The sequence below is a fragment of the Eleutherodactylus coqui genome, chromosome 6, assembly GCF_035609145.1.
Source record: "Eleutherodactylus coqui strain aEleCoq1 chromosome 6, aEleCoq1.hap1, whole genome shotgun sequence".
Lineage (NCBI taxonomy): Eukaryota > Metazoa > Chordata > Amphibia > Anura > Eleutherodactylidae > Eleutherodactylus > Eleutherodactylus coqui.
This window is the reverse complement of record NC_089842.1, coordinates 211,118,868-211,139,876: the sequence shown is the minus strand read 5'-3', so window position 1 is coordinate 211,139,876 and position 21,009 is coordinate 211,118,868. Positions and strand designations below refer to the sequence as shown.

Sequence of the window (21,009 nt, the reverse complement as noted above, 5' to 3'; positions counted from 1 at the left end):
GCAGCAAGTGGGTCTATACACTTCTGCATGGCCATAATAATCCACTTTGTAATGTACATTGTGCATTAATTATGAGCCATACAGAAGTTATAAAAAGTTTTATACTTACCTGCTCCGTTGCTGGCGTCCTCGTCTCCATGGTGCCGACTAATTTTCGCCCTCCGATGGCCAAATTAGCCGCTCTTGCGCAGTCCGGGTCTTCTCCTCTTCTCTATGGGGCTCCGTGTAGCTCCGCCCCGTCACGTGCCGATTCCAGCCAATCAGGAGGCTGGAATCGGCAATGGACCGCACAGAAGCCCTGCGGTCCATGAAGACAGAGGATCCCGGCGGCCATCTTCAGCAGGTGAGTATGAAGACGCCGGACCGCCGGGATTCAGGTAAGCGCTGTGCGGGTGGGTTTTTTAACCCCTGCATCGGGGTTGTCTCGCGCCGAACGGGGGGGGGGGGGTTTAAAAAAAAAAAAAACCCGTTTCGGCGCGGGACATCTCCTTTAAGACTTAAGTTGTTTGGCCAATGGTGCCCCAGTATGGGTATCATGTGTGTGTGAAATTGCATAATTATTTTTTTAAAAAACAATATCATGTTTTAGTAACAAAACACTCTGAAACATGGTCCGCAACCTAAATATCTCTTTCGTTCTTTGAGGTGTGGGATTAGCATTATTTAGGGAGTCAATGTCATTAATTTGAGAGGTCAGGAAAGTTTATTTGCCTCTTCCTTTCAATCCTAGAACAGTGCTTCCTAAATTAACCGCTCATATAGGCTTTATGGCCTTTCCACACGGAGAAGACTGAGAAGAGTTAATGCTAAAAAACATTTCTAATTTGTTTTTCAAGTTAGATTCGTGTTTTGAGTGGGAAAGAATATATCATTATTAAGTCTCCAAGGGAAGGAAAGAGAATAGGAAAACTTTTTGTGTAGTGATAAAGACACTGGGGCATGAGCCGATTAGCATCCAAGAGAAACAAATCAATTCTTGAATAGAAAGAATGAGGCAAAGTTAAAAAGGTATGTTCTCTTTTAGAGCCACAAAGACAGTGCTAAACATTATACAGTTCTTTACACTGCAAAAGCAGGACTCTAGAAGAAGGTAAACTAGATCCAGAAGTGGAATCCATAGTCAGATCCATAACTGAATTAAAGTAATTCACAATTATAAAAGTTATCTTTCGTATCTTAGCAGTTTCTTTCAAAATCTGTGAAAAAAATGTAACCCCTTAACGACCAGCCCATAGACTTTTTACGTCCTCACTTGCTGGGCCTTATTCCCTGAGGACGTAGAAATATGTTTCATGCAGGGATTAAGGCCCTGCAAGCTGAGGACGTGGCAGCTCCATGCTGCCGGCTCCGGGAGGTAGCCGGCAACCTGGAGCTGCCATTCCCGGCCGTGGGTCCCCTTCCCCCGGTCACATGATCGCCGGCATTTACCGAATGCCGGTGATCATATAAAAGTTAATAAAAAGTTTAAAAAACTGAAAGATTCAGCTGCCCCGGTGGATCGGATCCATCGGAGCAGCTGAAAGTACTCACCCGCCTTCGCCGTGATGACCGGCGATGTCCCAGCCTCCAGGTCCCGTCGGCGCCTTCTGCGCATGCGCGCCCGACGTCATACGTCGGGCGCGCGGCCCGGGAAATTTAAAAATTCTTCTGCTCCCGGCTCCCATGTGTAGCCGAGAGCAGAGGGATGTCAACGGGAGCCGCTGTATGCGGTTCCCGTTCACATGATCGCTGCTATCCATTGGATAAAGTAAAGTAAAAAAAAAAAAGTTTTTAAAAAGGTTTAAAAAAAAAAGAAAAAAGGTTTAAGTTTCATCTCCCCTCACGGATCATATCCATGAGGGGAGATGAAATAACGTACCTAAGGCACCGCATTTATCCGTGGACTTCACCACGGCTTCTGCGCATGCGCCCGCCACCAAGATGGCGGACGCATGTGCAAAAGGCACAGATTGCCAGGGTAATTTAAAATCTCCCTGCTCCTGGCTTCATTAGCCGAGAGCCTGGAGATTTCACCGGTGCCTGCAAAACGCGGTTCCTGGTCACGTGATCGCCGTTTTCAATTGGAAACGGTGATCACGTAAAAGTAAAAGAAGTGAAAATTTCACCTCCAATCACAGATCAGATTTGTGAGGGGAGGTGAAATTACTTACCTAAGGCCTCCGGCGATGTCCCCCGACAGGGTCTTTATCCACGGACCTTTCCCCTACTTTGGCGCATGTGCCCATTAGCAAAATGGCAGACACAAGCGCAAAAGCTGTTGAGGGCCCTGGAAATTCAAAGTCTCCTTGCTCCTGGCTACTAAATGTAGCCAAGAGCCTGGAGCAGTGACCGAGGGCCGCAGTGAGTGGTTTCCGGTCACGTGATCGCCGTTATCCAATAGATAATGGCGATTACGTAAAATTTAAGACACAGTTGAAGTTTGATGCACCTTTCCTTTTGAGTCATGTTGTGCATACAGACATAATATTAAGGCCACAATGGGTATGTCTCTGAAAACGGGACAAAAGGGGGTATCCATTTTGGGGTGAACTTTTTCATTCTTATGTACGCTATGCAAAAAAAATGTTTTTAAAATGACACAATTGCCAAAAAAAAAAAAAAAAAATCGTAACTTTTTCCATCTGCTTTGCTCAGATTCATTTAAAAACTGTGGGGTTAAAATATACAGTACACCCCTAGGTGTATGCTTTAAGTGGTCTGGTTTTCAAAATGGGGTAATTTGTGGGGTCCTCTGTCGTTTTGGCCGCTCAAGGGTTCTACAAGTGGGCAATGGGGCCTAAAACGCCTTCAAGCAAAATGTCTGATCTTAAAGCCACCAGCTGCTCCTTTCGTTTTGGGCCCCGTTGTGAATACGGACATAATTTTAGGGCCACAATGGGTATGTTTCTGAACACGGGACAAACAGGGGTATCCATTTTGTGGTACAAGTCTTCAATGATGTGTGTGCTGTACAAAAAAAACGGGTTAAAAGTGACATGATTGCCAAAAAAATGAAAATCGTAATTTTTTCCTTCTGCTTTGCTTAGATTCATTCAAAAACCGTGGGGTCAAAATGCGCAGCACACCCCTATAAAAATTCATTAAGAGGTCTAGTTTTCAAAATGGGGTCATTTGCGGGGGTTCTATATCGTTTTGGTCCATCAAGGGCTCTACAAGTGGGCAATGGGGCTGAAATCGCCTTCAAGCAAAATGACTTCTGAAAGTCACCGTCTGCTCTTTTCAATTTGGACCTTGTTGTGCATACGGACACCAGATTAGGGCAACAATGGGTATGTTTCTGAACACAGGACAAACGGGGGTATCCATTTTGGGTGCAAATACGCATTTTTATGTGCATTATAGAAACAAAATCCCATCTTTTAAATAGCATATTTGCAAAAACATGAAATTTTATTTTTTCTCCTCTAAATTGCATTAATTCCTGAAAAAAATCTGTGGGGTAAAAATACTCCTGAGCCCCCTCAGTGAATACATTAAGGGGTGTAGTTTTTAAAATGGGGTCATTTGTGGGGGTATCTATCATTCTGACACCTATGAGCCTTTGTAATCTTGGCTTGGTGCCGGAAAATAAAGTGTTCCTCAAAATGCTGAAAATCAATGTTAAATTTGCACATCTCTTAAATGGTTAAAAAAAAACTGAATTTTTTCTAATGTGCACCCAGAATAAAGTAAACAGATGGAAATATATATCTTATCAAGAATTTGTACAGTATGTTTGCACATATTTGAGATATCGCAATTGAAAATGTGTAAAAATAAAAATGTTTTCAAAATTTTCCCAATTTTGGTGCTTTCAATAAATATACACAAATTCTATCGGACTATTTTCACCACCTAAATGAAGTACAACATGTGGTGAAAAAACAATGGCAGAATCACTTGGATAAGCAAAACCTTTACGGAGTTATGCTATGTCAAAGTGACACGTCATATTTTCAAAATTTGGTCTGGTCATTAAGGCGCAAACAGGCTTGGTCACTAAGGGGTTAAGCTTGCCTCTTGTACTAGAAATGTACATTTTCTAAAGTAGAAAGGAAATTTTTTAATCGTACAGACAAGAATTCTGAAACGACCTAAAGGATCTACATATAAGTCCTGCTGAGAAAATGACACCAAATTACTGATTGCAATTAAGACTTTTTTTTTTTCCTATCGCAGTTTGCAGCAAAAAGAAAAAAGACGTGGGAATTTAGAATGACAGCATTTAGGATGTTTATCTTTTATAAAATGTGTTTCTTGAGCAAAGAATACATCAGTGCGTAGCTTCAGGGCTTCGCGCCATAGCGAACTGCGTTTAAATGAACTGTTGAAGCCCTTAACATTTAACGTATAAATAGTAATATAGGCATAATGTATAGATAAAAAAAGCTGCTGTGCTGACTTTGTGGTGGACACATAACATAAAGAAAGACCTCTCATCAATATAACAAAAACAACAGGTAACAGAACAGCAAATAAAAAAACTGAAAAGTCATAGAATAGTGTTCACTAGAGATGAGCGAGCATACTCGTCCGAGCTTGATACTCGTTCGAGTATTAGGGTGTTCGAGATGCTCGTTACGAGAGGCGAGCCCCACGCGATGTTCGAGTTACTTTCATTTTCTTCCCTGAGAAATTTGCGCGCTTTTCTGGCCAATAGAAAGACAGGGAAGGCATTACAACTTCCCCCTGCAACGTTCAAGCCCTATACCACCCCCCTGCAGTGAGTGGCTGGCGAGATTAGGTGTCACCCGAGTATTAAAATCTGCCCCTCCCGCGGCTCGCCACAGATGCATTCTGACACTAGTTCAGGGAAAGTGGTATCTTGGTGGAGCTGCTATAGGGAGAGTGTTAGGAGTGATTTTAGGTTTCAAGAACCCCAACGGTCCTTCTTAAGGCCATAAATCTTCTCTATATGCGCTCAATGGGGCCGGCGGCAGCAGCGCCGACCCCATTGAGAACATATAGAAGACAAATCCTTCTTCTCTGCCACAGCTGACAGTGCGGGGGGGGGGGGGCACTCTTGCCGCTATTGTGGCTTAATAGTGGGACCTGTGAACTTGAGATGCAGCCCAACATGTAGCCCCTCGCCTGCCCTATCCGTTGCTGTGTTGTTCCCATCACTTTCTTGAATTGCCCCGATTTTCACAAATGAAAACCTTAGCGAGCATCGGCGATATACAAAAATGCTCGGGTCGCCCATTGACTTCAATGGGGTTCGTTACTCGAAATGAACCCTCGAGCATTGCGAAAATTTCGTCCCGAGTAACGAGCACCCGAGCATTTTGGTGCTCGCTCATCTCTAGTGTTCACCTTGTGCCCAAAGGTTAACTATAATTTGGGGGGCATTAACATATACAATCATAAATAGCTGCATAATGCAAATATAGTATTAATGTAAGAAAAGATTTGAAAAAGTACAAAAAGATAACATTATCATTAAAGTATTTATCAGTTAGGTTGTCTTGCCAGCGGAGAGCCATTCTTGTGTAATCAGAGGTGGGGGGCCTACTTGTTGAAGGAAGTTCAGCTCGATCAATAGGAATGTCCACTTCTTCAGGAGTTCAAGTCCGCCCATCACAGAAGCTGCTACATAGGACGAACCATTTCTTGAGCTGAGAAGCTTAGTTAGGAAGCCCCATTTATATTTAACTTCTTCATGACGCAGCCCTTTTTTTTTTCCATTTTCGTTTTTTCCTTTCCCCCCCTTAAAAAAATCATAACTCCTTTATTTATCCATCGACGTCGCTGTATGAGGGCTTGTTTTTTGCAGGACGAGTTGTATTTTTTAATGGTGCTATTTAATGTACCATATAATGTACTGAAAAACGTTAAAAATTCTAAGTGGAGTAAAATGAAGGAAAAAAACAACATTCCGCCATCTTTCAGTGCATCTTGTTGCTACGCGCACAAACTGCAACAAAAATGACATAACTTTATTCTATGGGTCCGTACGATTGCTACGATACCAAACTTGTATAGTTTTTTTTTTACTATACTACTCTTGTTTTTTCAAAGCCATTTAATTTTTTTCAATTTTTTTCTGCGGTCCTCTTGTGCGCGCATTACCTTTTTCATTTTTCCATCGACGTAGTTCAGCGATGGCTCATTTTTTGCAGGATGTCCTGTAGTTTCCGTTAGTACTAATTTGGAATACATACGTCTTTTTGATCACTTTTTATTGCGTTTTTTCTAGGAAACAGGACGACTGAAAAAGTGCATTTCTGGCGGTCTTTTTTTTTTCAGACGACGTTGCGGGGTAAATAACGTGCTGCTTTAATAGATCGGACTTTTACGGACACGGCGATACCAGATATGTATTTTTATTTTATTATTTAACCAGATATGTATTTTTATTTTATTATTTAGACTTTTTAATTATAGATATGGCAAAAGGGGGGTGATTCAAACTTTTATTACTTTTTTTTTTACAATTAAAAAAACTTTCTCTCTCTTTATTTTACTTTACTTTTAAGTCCCCCTGGGGGACTACAATACGCGATACTTTGATCGCTCCTGCAGTATGACGTAATGCTATAGCATTACGTCATACTGGATTCTAACAGGCAGCCTATCAAGCCACCCCACGGGGATGGCTTGATAGGCAGTCTCTCAAGGCAGCCCTGGGGCCTTTCAGAAGGCCCCCGGCAGCCATGACACCTGCACGGCTCCCCCAATCTTACTGCAGGGGGGCTGTACGACCCCCTGACGCCCCGCGACCTCCTCTGCATACATACCCCGACGCTTAAGGATGTAAATGTACGTCCTGGAGCGGGAAGGGGTTAATGTTGGAGCTACGATGAGCAGAAGTAACTGATGAGAATTGGTATTGGAGTTGCAAAGTAGCTAAAGAGATCAAAGAACATCAGTATTGCATTGTATGGGTATAGTAAAGATCCGCTTCGCCTTCATTGGGTTAGAAGTTTCTCTTTGGTCTGATTATATTATGAATCTGAGCTAAGATGTCCCATGGAGTAGCCTCTAGGATAGAGCAAGCTTAGGAATTCTGTGTACTCTATCAATGGTATATTGCAGTGGAGATAGGGATGGAAGTAAACATTTGAAAGAGTTGGAGTAGGTATTGAGAAAAGTCTTTAAACTTATGGACCATTATCAATTTTAATCTTCATTTTCTTTTGCTACATGAACTGGAAAAAAAAAATCATATGAACTCTTGTGTTTTGCAGGATGAGCTGTACTCTTTATTGGCACCACTTCGGGATACATATAATGTGTAGTTTAACTTGTATTAACTTTGTTTTGGGAAGGGGGGGGGGTGGATGGGATGGGGGAAAACCCCCCAGAAATGTCACCATTTTTTATGGTGGTCACTATACAGTAAAAATGACACGTTACCTTTATTTTGTGTTTTTTGTTAATGTATTACTGTTTTTTCCACAACAATTTTTTAATAAGTGTTTACATCTTTGCATTCCAAAATAATATAAGATAAATCTTTTTATTATTCTTGTTATTTTGTGGGATGAGTTGTAGTTTCCAGTGGTACCATTCTGGGGTACATTTAACTTTTTGATCTTTTTTTATTCAGCTTTATACTAACGGAAAAATGAAAAATTGCAAATCTGGCATTTGAAAATGGTTTTCTTATGCTATTCATCATATGGGATAATGAACATAATGGCACTTATTTACTATTCAAAATATGACAGTTTTCTGGTGCAAATTACACCCGAAAACTGTATTACTAACTTGTTCCATATTTATCATGTGTTCTTTGACACTTTCAGACTGTTTTTTGACTTGTATAAAAAAGCGCTGTGGCCGTAATTGCGACAAAAAAGAGCCAAATTGCACAATTAGTTGAGGTCAAGTAATAGGTGGTCGAAACCTAGACTACCCAGTCTTAAAATGCGACAGATCATTCAGTGATAAAACTGGTGCATTTTAAGGCTATCTACTCTACATTTGAACTAACTTTTAGACTGTATTAGTAAAGAAGCCCCAATATCTTTATAATACTGGCTTTCTGGAACGTGTTAATACCTAATACTTATTTTATTTTTGTCCATTAAAAAGGGAAAGCTGTTTTCTTTCTTTACCATATTATATTTTATTAAACCTTATTCAACTTTTACACAATTTTTGACCCTCAAAAGCGACTTGAAGATGTGATTAGGGACACCAGCCTGGCAGAATACTAGAAAAAATTAGCTGATGAAAAAAATGCCAGGCTTCTGTATCATGAATATGAAAAACGCAGGTCTGAATGGCCAAATATAAATGAATGGGCTTTTAGCAGCACGTAATACAGTGACAATATACGTCTGTGTGTGAGCCCTTAATGTCAGATCAGTGCCAGGTATATGTGGGCACTAGGTAAATCAGTCTATAATGTCCTCCCATTGATAAGTGTACAGCATATTTACCTACATATACACTGGTGGAAACAAAGTGTTAAACCCAGAATTGGAGAAAATTTATGAAACTTTGGTCAAAGTCTCTCCATTTGAAAGCTATTGAATTATAAAAAATGAAGCACAAGTATTATCATAGTATGGAAATTATGCAAAATGCTGCCTTGTTTTAGTTTATAAGTCATAAATTGTGTTATGTAAGAAGGGCCTTTTTTGTCCACAGATTGTGGGTGATCAGGTACGCCAAATCAGTGTTCAAACGTCATTATACCCAAATATCTGACTTGTGGGTTCAAAACTGGGGCATTAACTATTGTGTTTTGATTTTTATTAGACATACAGGAAAAGATTTTTTCTTAATTTTTAACCTCCTTTATGTTTTACAATAATTACAAAAATCAAAAAACTTTCACTTATTTTTACATTTTTTTAGTTCCCCAAGGAAAATTGAACTTGATTGTTTGATCACTTATAACATATACTGCAATAATTCAGTATTGCGGTATATGGTATTTCTGAAGGCAACCTATTAAGATGTGCCACAGGCACATCTTAACAGGAAGGAAAGCATGGCATCCCTGGGGGCCTTCAGAAGGGGGAACAGTTTGGGACCTCCAATAGTTGATTGGTTCATATATATGCTGTGGTCAAGGTTAATAGCCGCGATTGGAATGAACTCTGGTCTCAGCACGGCTGTGAATAGAGTCGTCGTATATATATGTCCTAAGATGCAAAGGGGTTAAAAGTTCTTCCTGCTACTATTTGATTGGTGGCTTTAGTTGGATGCCCACCGATTTTGCAGATAACAGCGTATCCTAGCAATATGTCAAAAATTGCCCTGACTGGAGTACTCCTTCAAGCATCTCTGGGATTTAAACACATCAGAAAATGGTATATTAGATGGCCAATGAACACGAGATAGGCAGTCAAGCTTACCTGTGAACCTTTCTTGCTCCCTGGTAAATTGATGATAAGAGTCTTGCCTCTGATTCCACATACTGGTCTAATGAGAGAACAAAAAACATTTAATACAAAAAGAGTAAAAAAATGTAAAATATATATATTGTTTTGTGCAGTTTATAATAACACATTGATATATGTCCCACGTAGAACACACAGTTTATCCTTTTTAATAGTTTAGAGTGGAGCAATCCCCCAAACGGTGGCTCCCATAACAGAGGTGTCACCTCACTCCCGCCTGTGATGATGTGATAACGGCTGACCCTGCCTCAGTGTACACAGCACAAGCTGAAAAGTGATCCCTACAGAACAAGACAAGTCAGCGGCCAGTCATTTCACCGTGTGATTATATATCTTCATGTATGTACCCATGTGTACACACCGATGTGTTAGATATATTCTTACACCACTGGTAAGCCCTGTTGTAAGATGTGTGCGTTTATGTTGAACATGTCTTATAAATGTAGCACTAAAGAATTAAATGTTGCTTGTAACGTCTAGCGAGTCAATAAGTCTCTATAACCTAGATTCACGTCTCTGGTTCAGGCTAAATCACTGCCTCCATCCTGAACACTAATTATCATCAATCAATCAATGTTATGGAGACTGCTGTCAAAACTGTGAGATGTCAGAAATCAGTTATCACCGTTTCTTTAGCAGAGGCATAAAACGAAAGTTGATGTCAGCCTGGATCTCCTTTCATCATCTCTCGTCTGAGGTATACAAGCTGCTCGTTGTCTATTGGCCAAGTATCAAAGACTTAATCTGAAAGCTGAGAAGTACGAAGCAGTGATCCTGCACATGACATATCCACGGTACAGACTGTATACCACTTGGGGGTCAATGTACTTGGGCTACCGAGAGTCCTTGGAGTCCATGATTTCTCAACTACACGTAAAGTGCTTCTACTGTTCCATATATCACAGACATTGGTAATAGTTGCTGCTCACACAAATGTTGTTGCCGACAACAGGTTGCATCAAGTCCATCTATGTGCACCATTGACGTGGTTTACCAGTGAGCGCCGGCGGAAACAGATTGGGGTGGATGGCCGTTTGTCTTTTTGCAGCCTAGCATACTGCATGCTCATGCTCTGAGCTGATTTCTGCAGAAAGCAGACAGCACTGTTCTCACTGCAGTAGCCAGACTTGGTACTGTAGGATAAGTACCTATTCACTTCAATGCCTGCAATATCAAGCTTGGCCACTGCTGTGAGAACAGAGCTGTCTGTTTCCTGCAGAAATCTGCTCAGTGCATGAACGAAAACAGCTAATCAATGAAGGTCTGGGGTTTCCAGCCAACTTTTACAGGTTTATATGAGAATTTAAAGAAATATAGTTTTCTTTCTTCTGGAGAACACCTCATTTGAATACCTTTTCCCAGAAAGCATTGCCTGTAAAAAAAAAAAAAAGAAAAATAGAAAACTCTATGCCACCTCTGGCAAAATCGATAGTCCCTTTTTAATGTGTATTACACATCGAAATAGGCCATTGAAGTAAATAGGACTGCACAAATTTGCAGTGAATATGCATGTATTAACTGCATATGTGCGCAAAAAAAGAATGGTCTTTCTTATGCTTTTTTATTTGCTTATAAATACGCAGCACTTGCGAGTGCAAAAAAAAAACATTTAAAAAAATTGCAAGTAGGCCCATGCAGCATTCACTAACATAACTAGGGGCTCTTTTATATAGACCAATTAATTATTTGGATTCCTGCGATCCAGTGAGAATCTGAATGATCATCAGTATGAATACATGCACCGACTCAACAACAAACAATAATTTGTTCGATTATAAATGGTCGTTCAGTTTCTGCAGGCATAAAAACTGCAGGACGATCGGCCCGTGTAAACAGGCAGTCATTCATCTATGAACGACTACCTGTTTATGGTGAATGGAGGTGGGCCGTCGAGAATGATCCCCGACCCACTTCGATTCCATTCACTGCACAGGAACGATCATCGCTGAGATGACAGTTGGGCACTCTGTGCCCAATAGGTCATCCCATGTAAAAAGGCCCAACCAAATCTTGATAAGTTGATTTATAGCCTTTTAGTCCATTTTAGTTCATTATCATAATTAGAGATGAGCGAACCTACTCGGCCACGCCCCTTTTTAACCTGAGCGCCGCGATTTTCGAGTACTTCCATACTCGGGCGAAAAGATTCGGGGGGCGCCGTGGGTGAGTGGGGGGTTGCAGCGTGGAGTGGGGGGGGGAGAGGAAGAGAGAGAGGGCTCCCCCCTGTTCCCCGCTGCTACCCCGGCTCCGCCACGCCTCCCCCCGCCCCCCGAATCTTTTCACCCGAGTACAGAAGTACTCGAAAATCGCGGTGCTCGATCGAGTAATTACTCGAAACGAGTACGTTCGCTCATCTCTAATCATAATGTGTTAGATGTCAAGTTAACATTTGCTAAATCTGTAGATACATGATCAAACTGGGCAATCTATTAAGATGCCACTTAGAACGAAAGAGCCTGATAGTATCCACCGCCATCCTGTAGCAAACCATTTGTGAACCAACACGGCTGGCCCCCTCTTTCCAAGGGCCCCATAAGAGCCACATGGTGTGCCTATATGGTATATGTACCTTGTGAAACCACATTGCACGCCTTGTTATGACGGTATTATTTCCTAGAAGCATCATTGAGGCACCACAGTGCTGCACACAGTACCTATAGCTCCACAATACAGACCTGGAGGCAATGTGCATGCCGTACCATGAAGGATCCGCGTTCACGGCCCGGTGAATAAGTGTTACGTCTAAATAGGATGCAAATAGTAAGAATGATCGTTACGATGTAACGGTGCTCCTATGTTAATGTATTATGTAATTCATTCTCATCTTGTGCTACTATTTTCCATATAATAGCGATGGGTTTAGCCTCCCTCCCTCCCGACAAGAAGAATAACGTTGCTGGCGCTTCGCTTCCCTCCGATGCTATTTTAGGTGACAATATTGCAGAGTCACGTTCGCAGCGACGCTAGGAAGGAATATTCCTCTCCCCTTAGTTACAAATCACGCTTTTCATCTCCGAGCTCTGCAGATTACCTGCATTCCCTGCTGTTTTTCTAAGGGACGACCACAAGGAACTGCTGACATAGAGAATTATAAAACAGCACCTTGTAAACTGGGATAGTCAAAACAGCTGACTACATAACAAGCGTTTATTACAATATTATTGTGCGGCAGAAATGGTTTATAGATCTGCTAAAACCATAAATACCCAAACTTCACATCCCTGTAACATTAGGAGAACGAAAGGAATAAGAACAACCACATTTGTATTAATATCTGCAGCCTGGACGGGGGAAAATGCATTTTAAAGAAAAGGCAAATTACAAGAAAACACATTTGTTGAGACAAAGTCATATATTACAGTTTCGTGCTGTATGGTGGCATTAGCACTACCTTCCTTTTTCAGGTTTAGCAGTAAAAAGGAAGATTTGTGAAAGGGAAAAAAAGTATTTTAACAGCTTCACTTTTCCATGTTTTACCAAAAACGCCTTCCTGCAACTTTAACTCCAAAAACTGTAGTTCTGAGTAGAAACAGTCTAAGAAGCTGATGTCTAGATTAAAACCACTGAAAAAAATGTTAAAGAGCTAGATGCCCTGACAAGGAACACGATTACAGAAGGAGCTAGCTTAAAATGTAACCTTTATTTAACCAATAAAAGCACAAACAATGCAAATGTATACACATACAAATCAATATAATCTATGAATACAAAATTAGCTGTGTATTATATATTACACCAAGGCAACTGCTGACCATGGAGCGAAAAAAAATGATATGTGCCTATGGAGTAGGAAAATAAAAGACAAATGGATATAAGGGATCCTAGAATAGCCCTACTCTCACACCAAACCGAAGCAGGGTAATTGCCCTGAGCAGGGCGGCCCCATAATGAAACCAACCTTCCTGCACCACATAACATTCTGGGTACCAACAAGACTATCATCAGCACACACTTCTGCCTCATTTGTGCTAAGAGCGTTATATGATGCAGGAGAGGTGGTTCCATTAGTAGGTTGCGCTTTTCAGGGTGTATACCCTGCCTAGGTTTAGGTGTAAGAATAGAGTTATTCTAGGGCCAGTAATATCAATCTGCCTTATATTTGGTCCTTGTGACCTTTTGAATATCTTTCATGTCTCTACCCAATAAGCTTACTTGCTATGCTAATCATCTTTTGAATTTTGCATGGAACCTACTCCATAGGCCTGAAGTACCAACCTGAGCCACTGATCTATGGTCAGCGCATTTAGCTTCCTGTGCTGACCGCAGTGACAGCGGCCATAGGAATCAGCTGATTGGCAGGGATCTGAGCATCATCCATCCCCTAATTCTTACTAACATACGTTTAGTATGTAGGAGGGGAGTGCAAGGTCCTACTAAAACTTAAAGGGGTATTCCGATTGTGAAATTATTTTTCATAAATATAAAAGGTATTTGCACCATGTTTATGTGCAGCTGTTCATGGGTAAAAATCATGCAGCCATTACCTTCTTATCCTGTCCCCCATTTCTGATGTTTCCCCACATCACTGTTTTCCAAAATGGCCGTCACATCCCTGCCAATATGCAGCTTTGAAGCCACATTTACCACAATTCCCTGCTCTCTACTTCCTTCCTGTGTGCACCCCTCACTAAGTGCTGCCCTGCTATTGGTCAGCAATTTGGTCCTGAGAGCTAAAGAGAAAAAAAGAAGACATCCTTGGTCGTTCCTACTGAGCAAGCCCAACCTGTAATGCCTACAGGTTGAATCGAGGGCAACCTGAAGTGTCGGGAAAAGGTGATGGTTCATAGCGCTACCCATACAAAACCCAATGAAGGACCACAGTGCAAACTTTGGTAACATTTATCTGACAGGGACTTTGTGTAATGGAATACCCTTTTAAGGTTTTCTGGTATACATACAGTATAGATCTGCAAAGTAACTATTAGGGCTCCTTCACACTAGCGAGGAACAGACACATCTCACACAGATATGAAACCCATTCTTTTGAATGAGTTTATTCACATTTGCAATGTTTTCCTGCATGCGATGCAGAAAACAAATCGCCCATTGCTTTCAAATTGGACCGGCGGCAACAAAAGCACCACAGATCCCATTGAAACTAATGGGAGAAGATTGTGAAACAGCCTGTGGGGCTGAAGGTATTCCCCATAACGAGGATCAAGAGGGGGACGGAGCTACAGGGAATCTCCTACTAGAGATCTCCCCATACTTGGAGAGATAGGGGGTGGGGCTAGAGGACTTTCTAGAGAGCGAGCTAGAGGGGGTTCTCACAGTGATTCCCCTCTAGCCAAGACAGGAGGCGAGGCTAGAGGGATCCACCCTACCCCGCTCTAGCCCTGCCCCCTCTCAGGAAGCCCTGGAGGAGCCCTCTATCCCCGCCCCCTACCTCTCCAAATATAGGGAGATCTTTAGGAGATCCCCTGTAGCTCCACCTCCCTCTTACTCCCTGCTATGAGGGATTCTTTCAGCCCCGCAGGGATACGAGGCTGTTTCCATGTGAAATTGCCTCACATTTTCAGAAGGTTTTTAGAAGGATTGTGAGGGTGATATTAGGCCATGAATCACAGCCCAATATCGCTTTTGCCAGTGTGCAGGAGCCATAACTTAGAAGACTGGACTCTACATGTCCAGAATATTAATGCTTAGACTCAAAAAGAGGCAAGTCTGTTAGTGTAGGATTCAACCTAAAGAAGTTACTGGGCGATCAGAATTCAAAATGAGTTCAAGATACTTTGAATTGGGACAGAGGCATAACTTTAATGCGAAATCTGTAACAGGGTATCCCCTGTAGCATGTGCCTACTGGGTCTTCTGGCCTTTGATCTTTCTCAAGCACAAGTATCTGGGTACAACCACTACCCCAGCCAAGCTCTTGTGCAGATACAACCACTACACGGGATGGTGCAAACAATGATGTATCAAGACCTGAACGCAAAATACGAGAAGCCTATAGACCTCCCGGTCTAATGAGATCCACACGCCAATCGATATGTATAACCACACCCCTGTATAAATACACTAAACACACCAATGCTATTTCCATGAAGGTTTCAACTGAAGAAAACATTATTTAAAGACTTGTCACTTTACTGGAAATCCATTTACTGCATTCCCAAAAACATGATAATCAGTTCCCACTGTCACCCATTATGTTAGAGTGCCTCTTGTTAGAGCGGATGGCAGATATTGATCAGCAATGACGGCCATTTTTAAATTATGCAAGAAAGAACCAACAAGACAGTCCAGCATTATAATTCTTGAATGTTATATTTCCCAAACTCGAGTCCTCACAAGCCCCCAACAGGTCAGGTTTTCAGGATTTCTATAGTATTACACAAGTAATGTAATTACTCTCCCTGCCTTAGACATTGCTATAGGTGTTCACCCTATAGGATATCCTGAAACATGACCTGCTGGGGGGTTGTGAGGATTGGAGTTTCGGAAACCCTGGTATACGCCCTCTTCTAATAAGGCCTTTTGGCTCTTTCTAGCCAATAATTAGAAAATATAACATCGGAAACACTTGCTGACAACGCTACATCAAAAGTGGATACATAATCTGCTCTAAAAGCAGAATTTCATCAGTTTAAAAGATAGATTCACCTTTAACCCCTTAGTGACGGCCAATACGCTTTTTTACGGCGGTCACTAATGGGCTTTAAACCTGCACATATATCTTTTTTAAGGTGCTGGCTTAGCAGATTATTGATAGCCAGGTTCCTGCTGTAACTGCCAGGAACAGAGAAACCCTATATCCTGGCAGTTTAACCCCTTACATGCCACAATCAATAGCAACTGCAGCATGTAAGCAGATGACAGGGGAGGGGGAAAGGGGCTCCTGTCATCACCCATTGGCACTCTGCAATGCAATCGCAACGTACCAATGGGGTCACTTGGCAGGCAAAGGTCCGACAAAGGCCTCCAAGTCAGCTCTGCCACTCAGTCTATTCGACCCCACAACCCACAGAGTCTAATAGGCTGCTGTTATAGGCTACATAAGGAATACCATGCGCTATGCTAGCAATCAAACTCTTGAAGGACACAAAAACAGCATTAAAAAAGTTCAATAAAAGTTTTGCTTTTTTTTTTTTTTTTAAAGAAATCTAGTCTAAAAAATAAACAATACAAATTTTTATCATAAACTCTTAAAATGGATAAAATACAAAAAATATTTTTTAAAGAGCAACACAAATAATAGGTATTGCCACATTCGTAATGACCCAAATACTGAAAATATTTTAGATTTTTATCTTTCATGCTGAATACCATAAAAATAAAGTTTAAAAAAGTAATACCAAATTTGCTAATTAATGCTATTCTTCTATTAAATTGTGCATCGGTAAGTGTTCATCTGGGTACAAGACAGTGGGTCCAGGGGTACTATTGTACCTTGTCACCACCGGAAGCTAGGGGTTTGACAGGGCTTGCATGGAGGAACACCCCTAGCTAATGATTGGCTGAATTCTCTCCTCTGTCCTTCCCCAGTGGCCATCCTGTCACGCCCCTAGCTCCTGATTGGCTGAATTCTCTCATCTGTCCTTTCTCAGTGGCCATCCCGCCACCGGATTTCCCCCTGCTGTAGCGGCGAGATCAGCCAGGTGGCGGCCACACTGTCCTCCCCCCTGCTGTAGCAGTGAGATGCGGCCGCTGAGGGCTGCTCCAATCCCCATCCGGCTCTCGGCAGTGGCGCCGGTGACAGCTGCTGAAGAGAAAGAGGCAGGGCAACTGAGTAGCCGCATCCCCTGAAAGTGTGCAGAGCATTGGAAGGACCTCATCCACTGCGCTGAGCACCACTACAGCATGGTGGCAGGATAGTGTTGGCTGCAGCGGCGTGGATAGGGGGGAGGATGACAGTGTTGCCGGGGGTGGTGCGCCAATCTTTGTGTGCACAGCACTTCAGAGCAGACAGGGCAGCGGGGACAGTAAAGGCAATCAGACTGTAGTAATGTTTGCCTGCCCTGGAGGGTTAGTGTTTGTTTTCGTGTTACGCTTACATTATTAGCTCTACATGCTTCTATGTTACAGCTGTAACATAGAAGCATGTAGAGCTAATAATGTAAGCCTAACAGCAAAACTAATCCCAACCCTGCAGCCCAGCCAAAAATAACTACAGACACTGCTAGGACCTTCAACAATTCAACCAATCGGGAGCTAGTGGCGTGACAAGGGCATTCCTCCAGGCAAGCCCTGTCAAATCCCTAGCTTCCAGTGGTACAACAGTACCGGGTCCAGGTGGATTGATCCTTTTCATGACCAAGGGTCATCAATGCTCGTGTCCAGGTCATATTCTGCAGTTTCTACCGCTTTTTATTCGTTTGGTAACATATCTACGTGAGGGCTTCTTTTTTGGGGGAGAAGTTGTATTCAAATTTATTCTTGGAGTCAGGGTGAACAAAAAAGGGAAATTTTTGCCTTGGGGTTTTTGTTTTCTTTTTTTTTAGAGTTATTTTATATATATATATATATATATATATATATATATATATATATATATATATATATATATATATATATATATTTTTTTTTTTATTTTTTTTTTATTTATTTTTTTTATGCAACAAGTGGTTTTTACTTTGAAAATAGTAAAATTTATTTTATTTCTAACTGAAATAAAGGCTTTTGAATTATTTAAATTTTCAAAAACTTTTTTTAGATCCCAAAGAAAACTTGCAATCGTTTGATGGCTTAAACAGTGCAATTAAATACTATGGTACTGCATTGTATTCTATTTTAGAAGGCTACTAGAGATGAGCGAGTATACTCGCTAAGGCACTACTCGCTCGAGTAATGTGCCTTAGCCGAGTATCTCCCCGCTCATCCCTAAAGACTTGGGGGCCGCCGCGGCTGACAGGTGAGTTGCGCAGGGGAGCAGGGGGGAGTGGGGGGGGGGGAGAGAGAGGGAGAGAGAAATCTCTAGGGACGAGCGGGGAGATACTCGGCTAAGGCGCATTACTCGAGCGCATTATCGAGTATACTCGTTCATCTCTAAAGGCTACCCATCAAAGGCATGCCATGTTTTAATAGGCCCCCAGAGCTGCCATGATATAAAGATGGCCTATTTGCGGTTGGGGACCACTTGGGACATTTAAATCTCGATGGTATTAAATTGGGGCGCATTAAGAGAGGTGAGGGACGAGAACATTATTCTTCCACTGTACAAGGCACTTGTCAGGCTCCACATGGAATACTATGTACAGTTCTGGACACCGCTGCTCAGGAAAGATGTTGCAGTGCTTGAGGGGGTTCAGAGAAGGGCGACTAAATGGAATGGGAGGAGTAGGATACCCAGAGAGGTAATAGTCCCATCAAAATTGGGACTATTCACCCTGGACAAAAAGACAGCTAAGGGGTGACCAAATAACTATGTACAAATACATGAGGGGACAATACAAGGATCTCCCCCATGGTCTGTTTATACCCAGGACTGCGACGACAACAAGATGGCATCCTCTACGTCTAGAAGAAAGCAGGTTTCATCACCAACATAGAAAGGGGTTCTTTACTGTAAGAGCAGTGAGACTGTGGAACTGTGCCTGAGGATGTGGTGATGGCAAAAATCGATAGAAGATTTTATGAGGGGACTAGATGTCTTTCTAGAGTGCTATGATATTATAGGATATAGACATTAAATAACCAATCTGGTTGTTGATCTAGGGCTTATTTTGACTGCCTTTATGGAGTCGGGAAGGAATTTTTTCCCCCAGAATGAGGGTAAGTTGGCTTCTGCTCACTGGGTTTTTTTTTGCCTTCCTCTGGATCAACAGGGGGAAGGGGTGGAAACAGGCTGAACTTGATGGAAATTCGTCTTTTTTCCACCTAGCATACTATGTTAGTATTACTGTGACATTGAAAGGGAATTAGTCAACTCAAACATGCTGTCCAAACTGCAGGCATCATGTTATAAAGCAGGGCTGAGCTGAGCAAATTGATATATAGTTTATGGGGAAAAATTCATTATAAGGCTGGTATCACATGGCCGTAAGCGGAATCTGCTGTGTCAGGCCCACAGCGGATGCCAGCTGTGTGCCTGGCCGTGACCCTGCGTACGGCTGCATATAGCAGCAAAATTGTACTGCACATGACTGCATACTCACGGAGGCGATCATGTGCAGTATACCTTTTTTGGGAGGGAAGGTGGTGGTGGGGGGTTATATTTCCAGCGCCGTCGCTTGGCGATGACACGGACACTCGCAGTCCATACGCAATGTAATTGCGTATGGGCTGCGGGTATATCCGTGAGCATAGAGAACAATGTACTATGTGGATGTACATAGTCTGGCAGGGGACTGGGAAAGCCTTGAAATGTGAGCCTTACGGGAACAGTGAGGTATTAATTCTTTTACTTCTCTATACAATTCTGAGTTGGGTTTTTTTTTTTTTTATTCAGCGTCTGGAAAATCCCTTAAAAAAAATCCAATGGCAAACTTCCATGATGTACCAATCAGACCTCATAAAAGTACAGTTAGAGATAGTGGAGGTCTCATTTACTGGCTTCAATAAAGGAGCCCACCGAACACATGCACTCCTCTATGAAATAAATGGAAGTTACCAAAATCTATTCATAATTTTTAAAGGTTGTTTTCAGGAACCAGACCCCAACCACTTGACTTATATGACTAATATGTCTGGTTAACATGTTAGGAAAGTTTTTTGTTAGCTCCCTTAAATGTTTTCCTTTTTACCTAAAGATTATTTCCATCTTTAAAAACCATGTAATTTAATTCAGTGATGATTAAAGTGACTGTCCAGTGATGACCTCAAAAATGTTTTATTAGTCCATACCAACAGGGGGCTTACCTTCTAGTTACTTTCCTCACATCTTGCTGCATTGTAGCTTTTTAGCGGCGCTCCAATAGAGCAGAGCTGTGATCTACATCTACAGGGAATCTGAGGTAGTCTCAGACACACCTCCTGCCTCCTCATTGGTTGAGAGACACACACACCCTGTTATATCATTGGTCCAGGCTGCTGCTCTTTCCCTCTCCCTGAGGCTGTACCTCTTCTGATTGGCTGTGTGTATAATATAAAACTATTACATGATCAGCAGGGAGTCCTTGCATGGAGAGCTGATATCTATTATAGCAAGGGCAAAATGATTATAAAATACAGATTACTAAACCACCAATGAGGTAAAGATTATTACATTTACAGGACACCGCAGTACTTGTATATTGAGCGGAATCACTCTAGTACAGGGCAGCCTGGAGGGTCGCTTTAATTACTTAATCTTTTAAGTTGTCTGAGCTCAAAATTTCCTGTATAGACAGAGTTATATGATAAGATTATGGCTGCCTACAGCTGGCCCTGGAAGCAGTACATCAGTTTAGTGCATAGTGCTTAAGGATTGTTTTCATTATATAAATGATATGCAGTAAGCTCCCTCTAGGGTAGCTGTATGCAGCAAAGAAATAAAGATTTTCATCTTGGACATTTATGGCATATTCACAGGATATGCCATAAAAGTCTGACAGATGTGGGTCCCACCATCGCAGCCACTACTGGCCAAGATGAAGGAAACAGCACAACTATCTGTTCTGTGCCGTTTCTGTAACTCCTGTAGAAGTCAACGGAAGCTACGGAAACTATGTATTCCTGGGAACTGCACGGTGCAGCGTAACTTGCTGTACTACGGTGTTTCCGTAACTCCAATTTACTTCTATGGGAGTTAGAGAAAC

The 21,009-nt window shown here is 41.9% G+C and overlaps 1 protein-coding gene across 10 annotated transcripts in view; it reads right to left on the bottom strand.

Annotated features, from left to right (window-relative positions):
* GPHN (gephyrin) overlaps positions 1-21,009 on the bottom strand; it is a 399,070-nt gene that overhangs the window by 178,750 nt on the left and 199,311 nt on the right. For all 10 annotated transcript variants that reach the window (XM_066608689.1, XM_066608687.1, XM_066608686.1 and 7 more), the window contains exon 6: positions 9,291-9,357. In XM_066608689.1, coding sequence (XP_066464786.1) covers positions 9,291-9,357 — 67 coding nt within the window. The remainder of the gene's footprint in view (positions 1-9,290; positions 9,358-21,009) is intronic.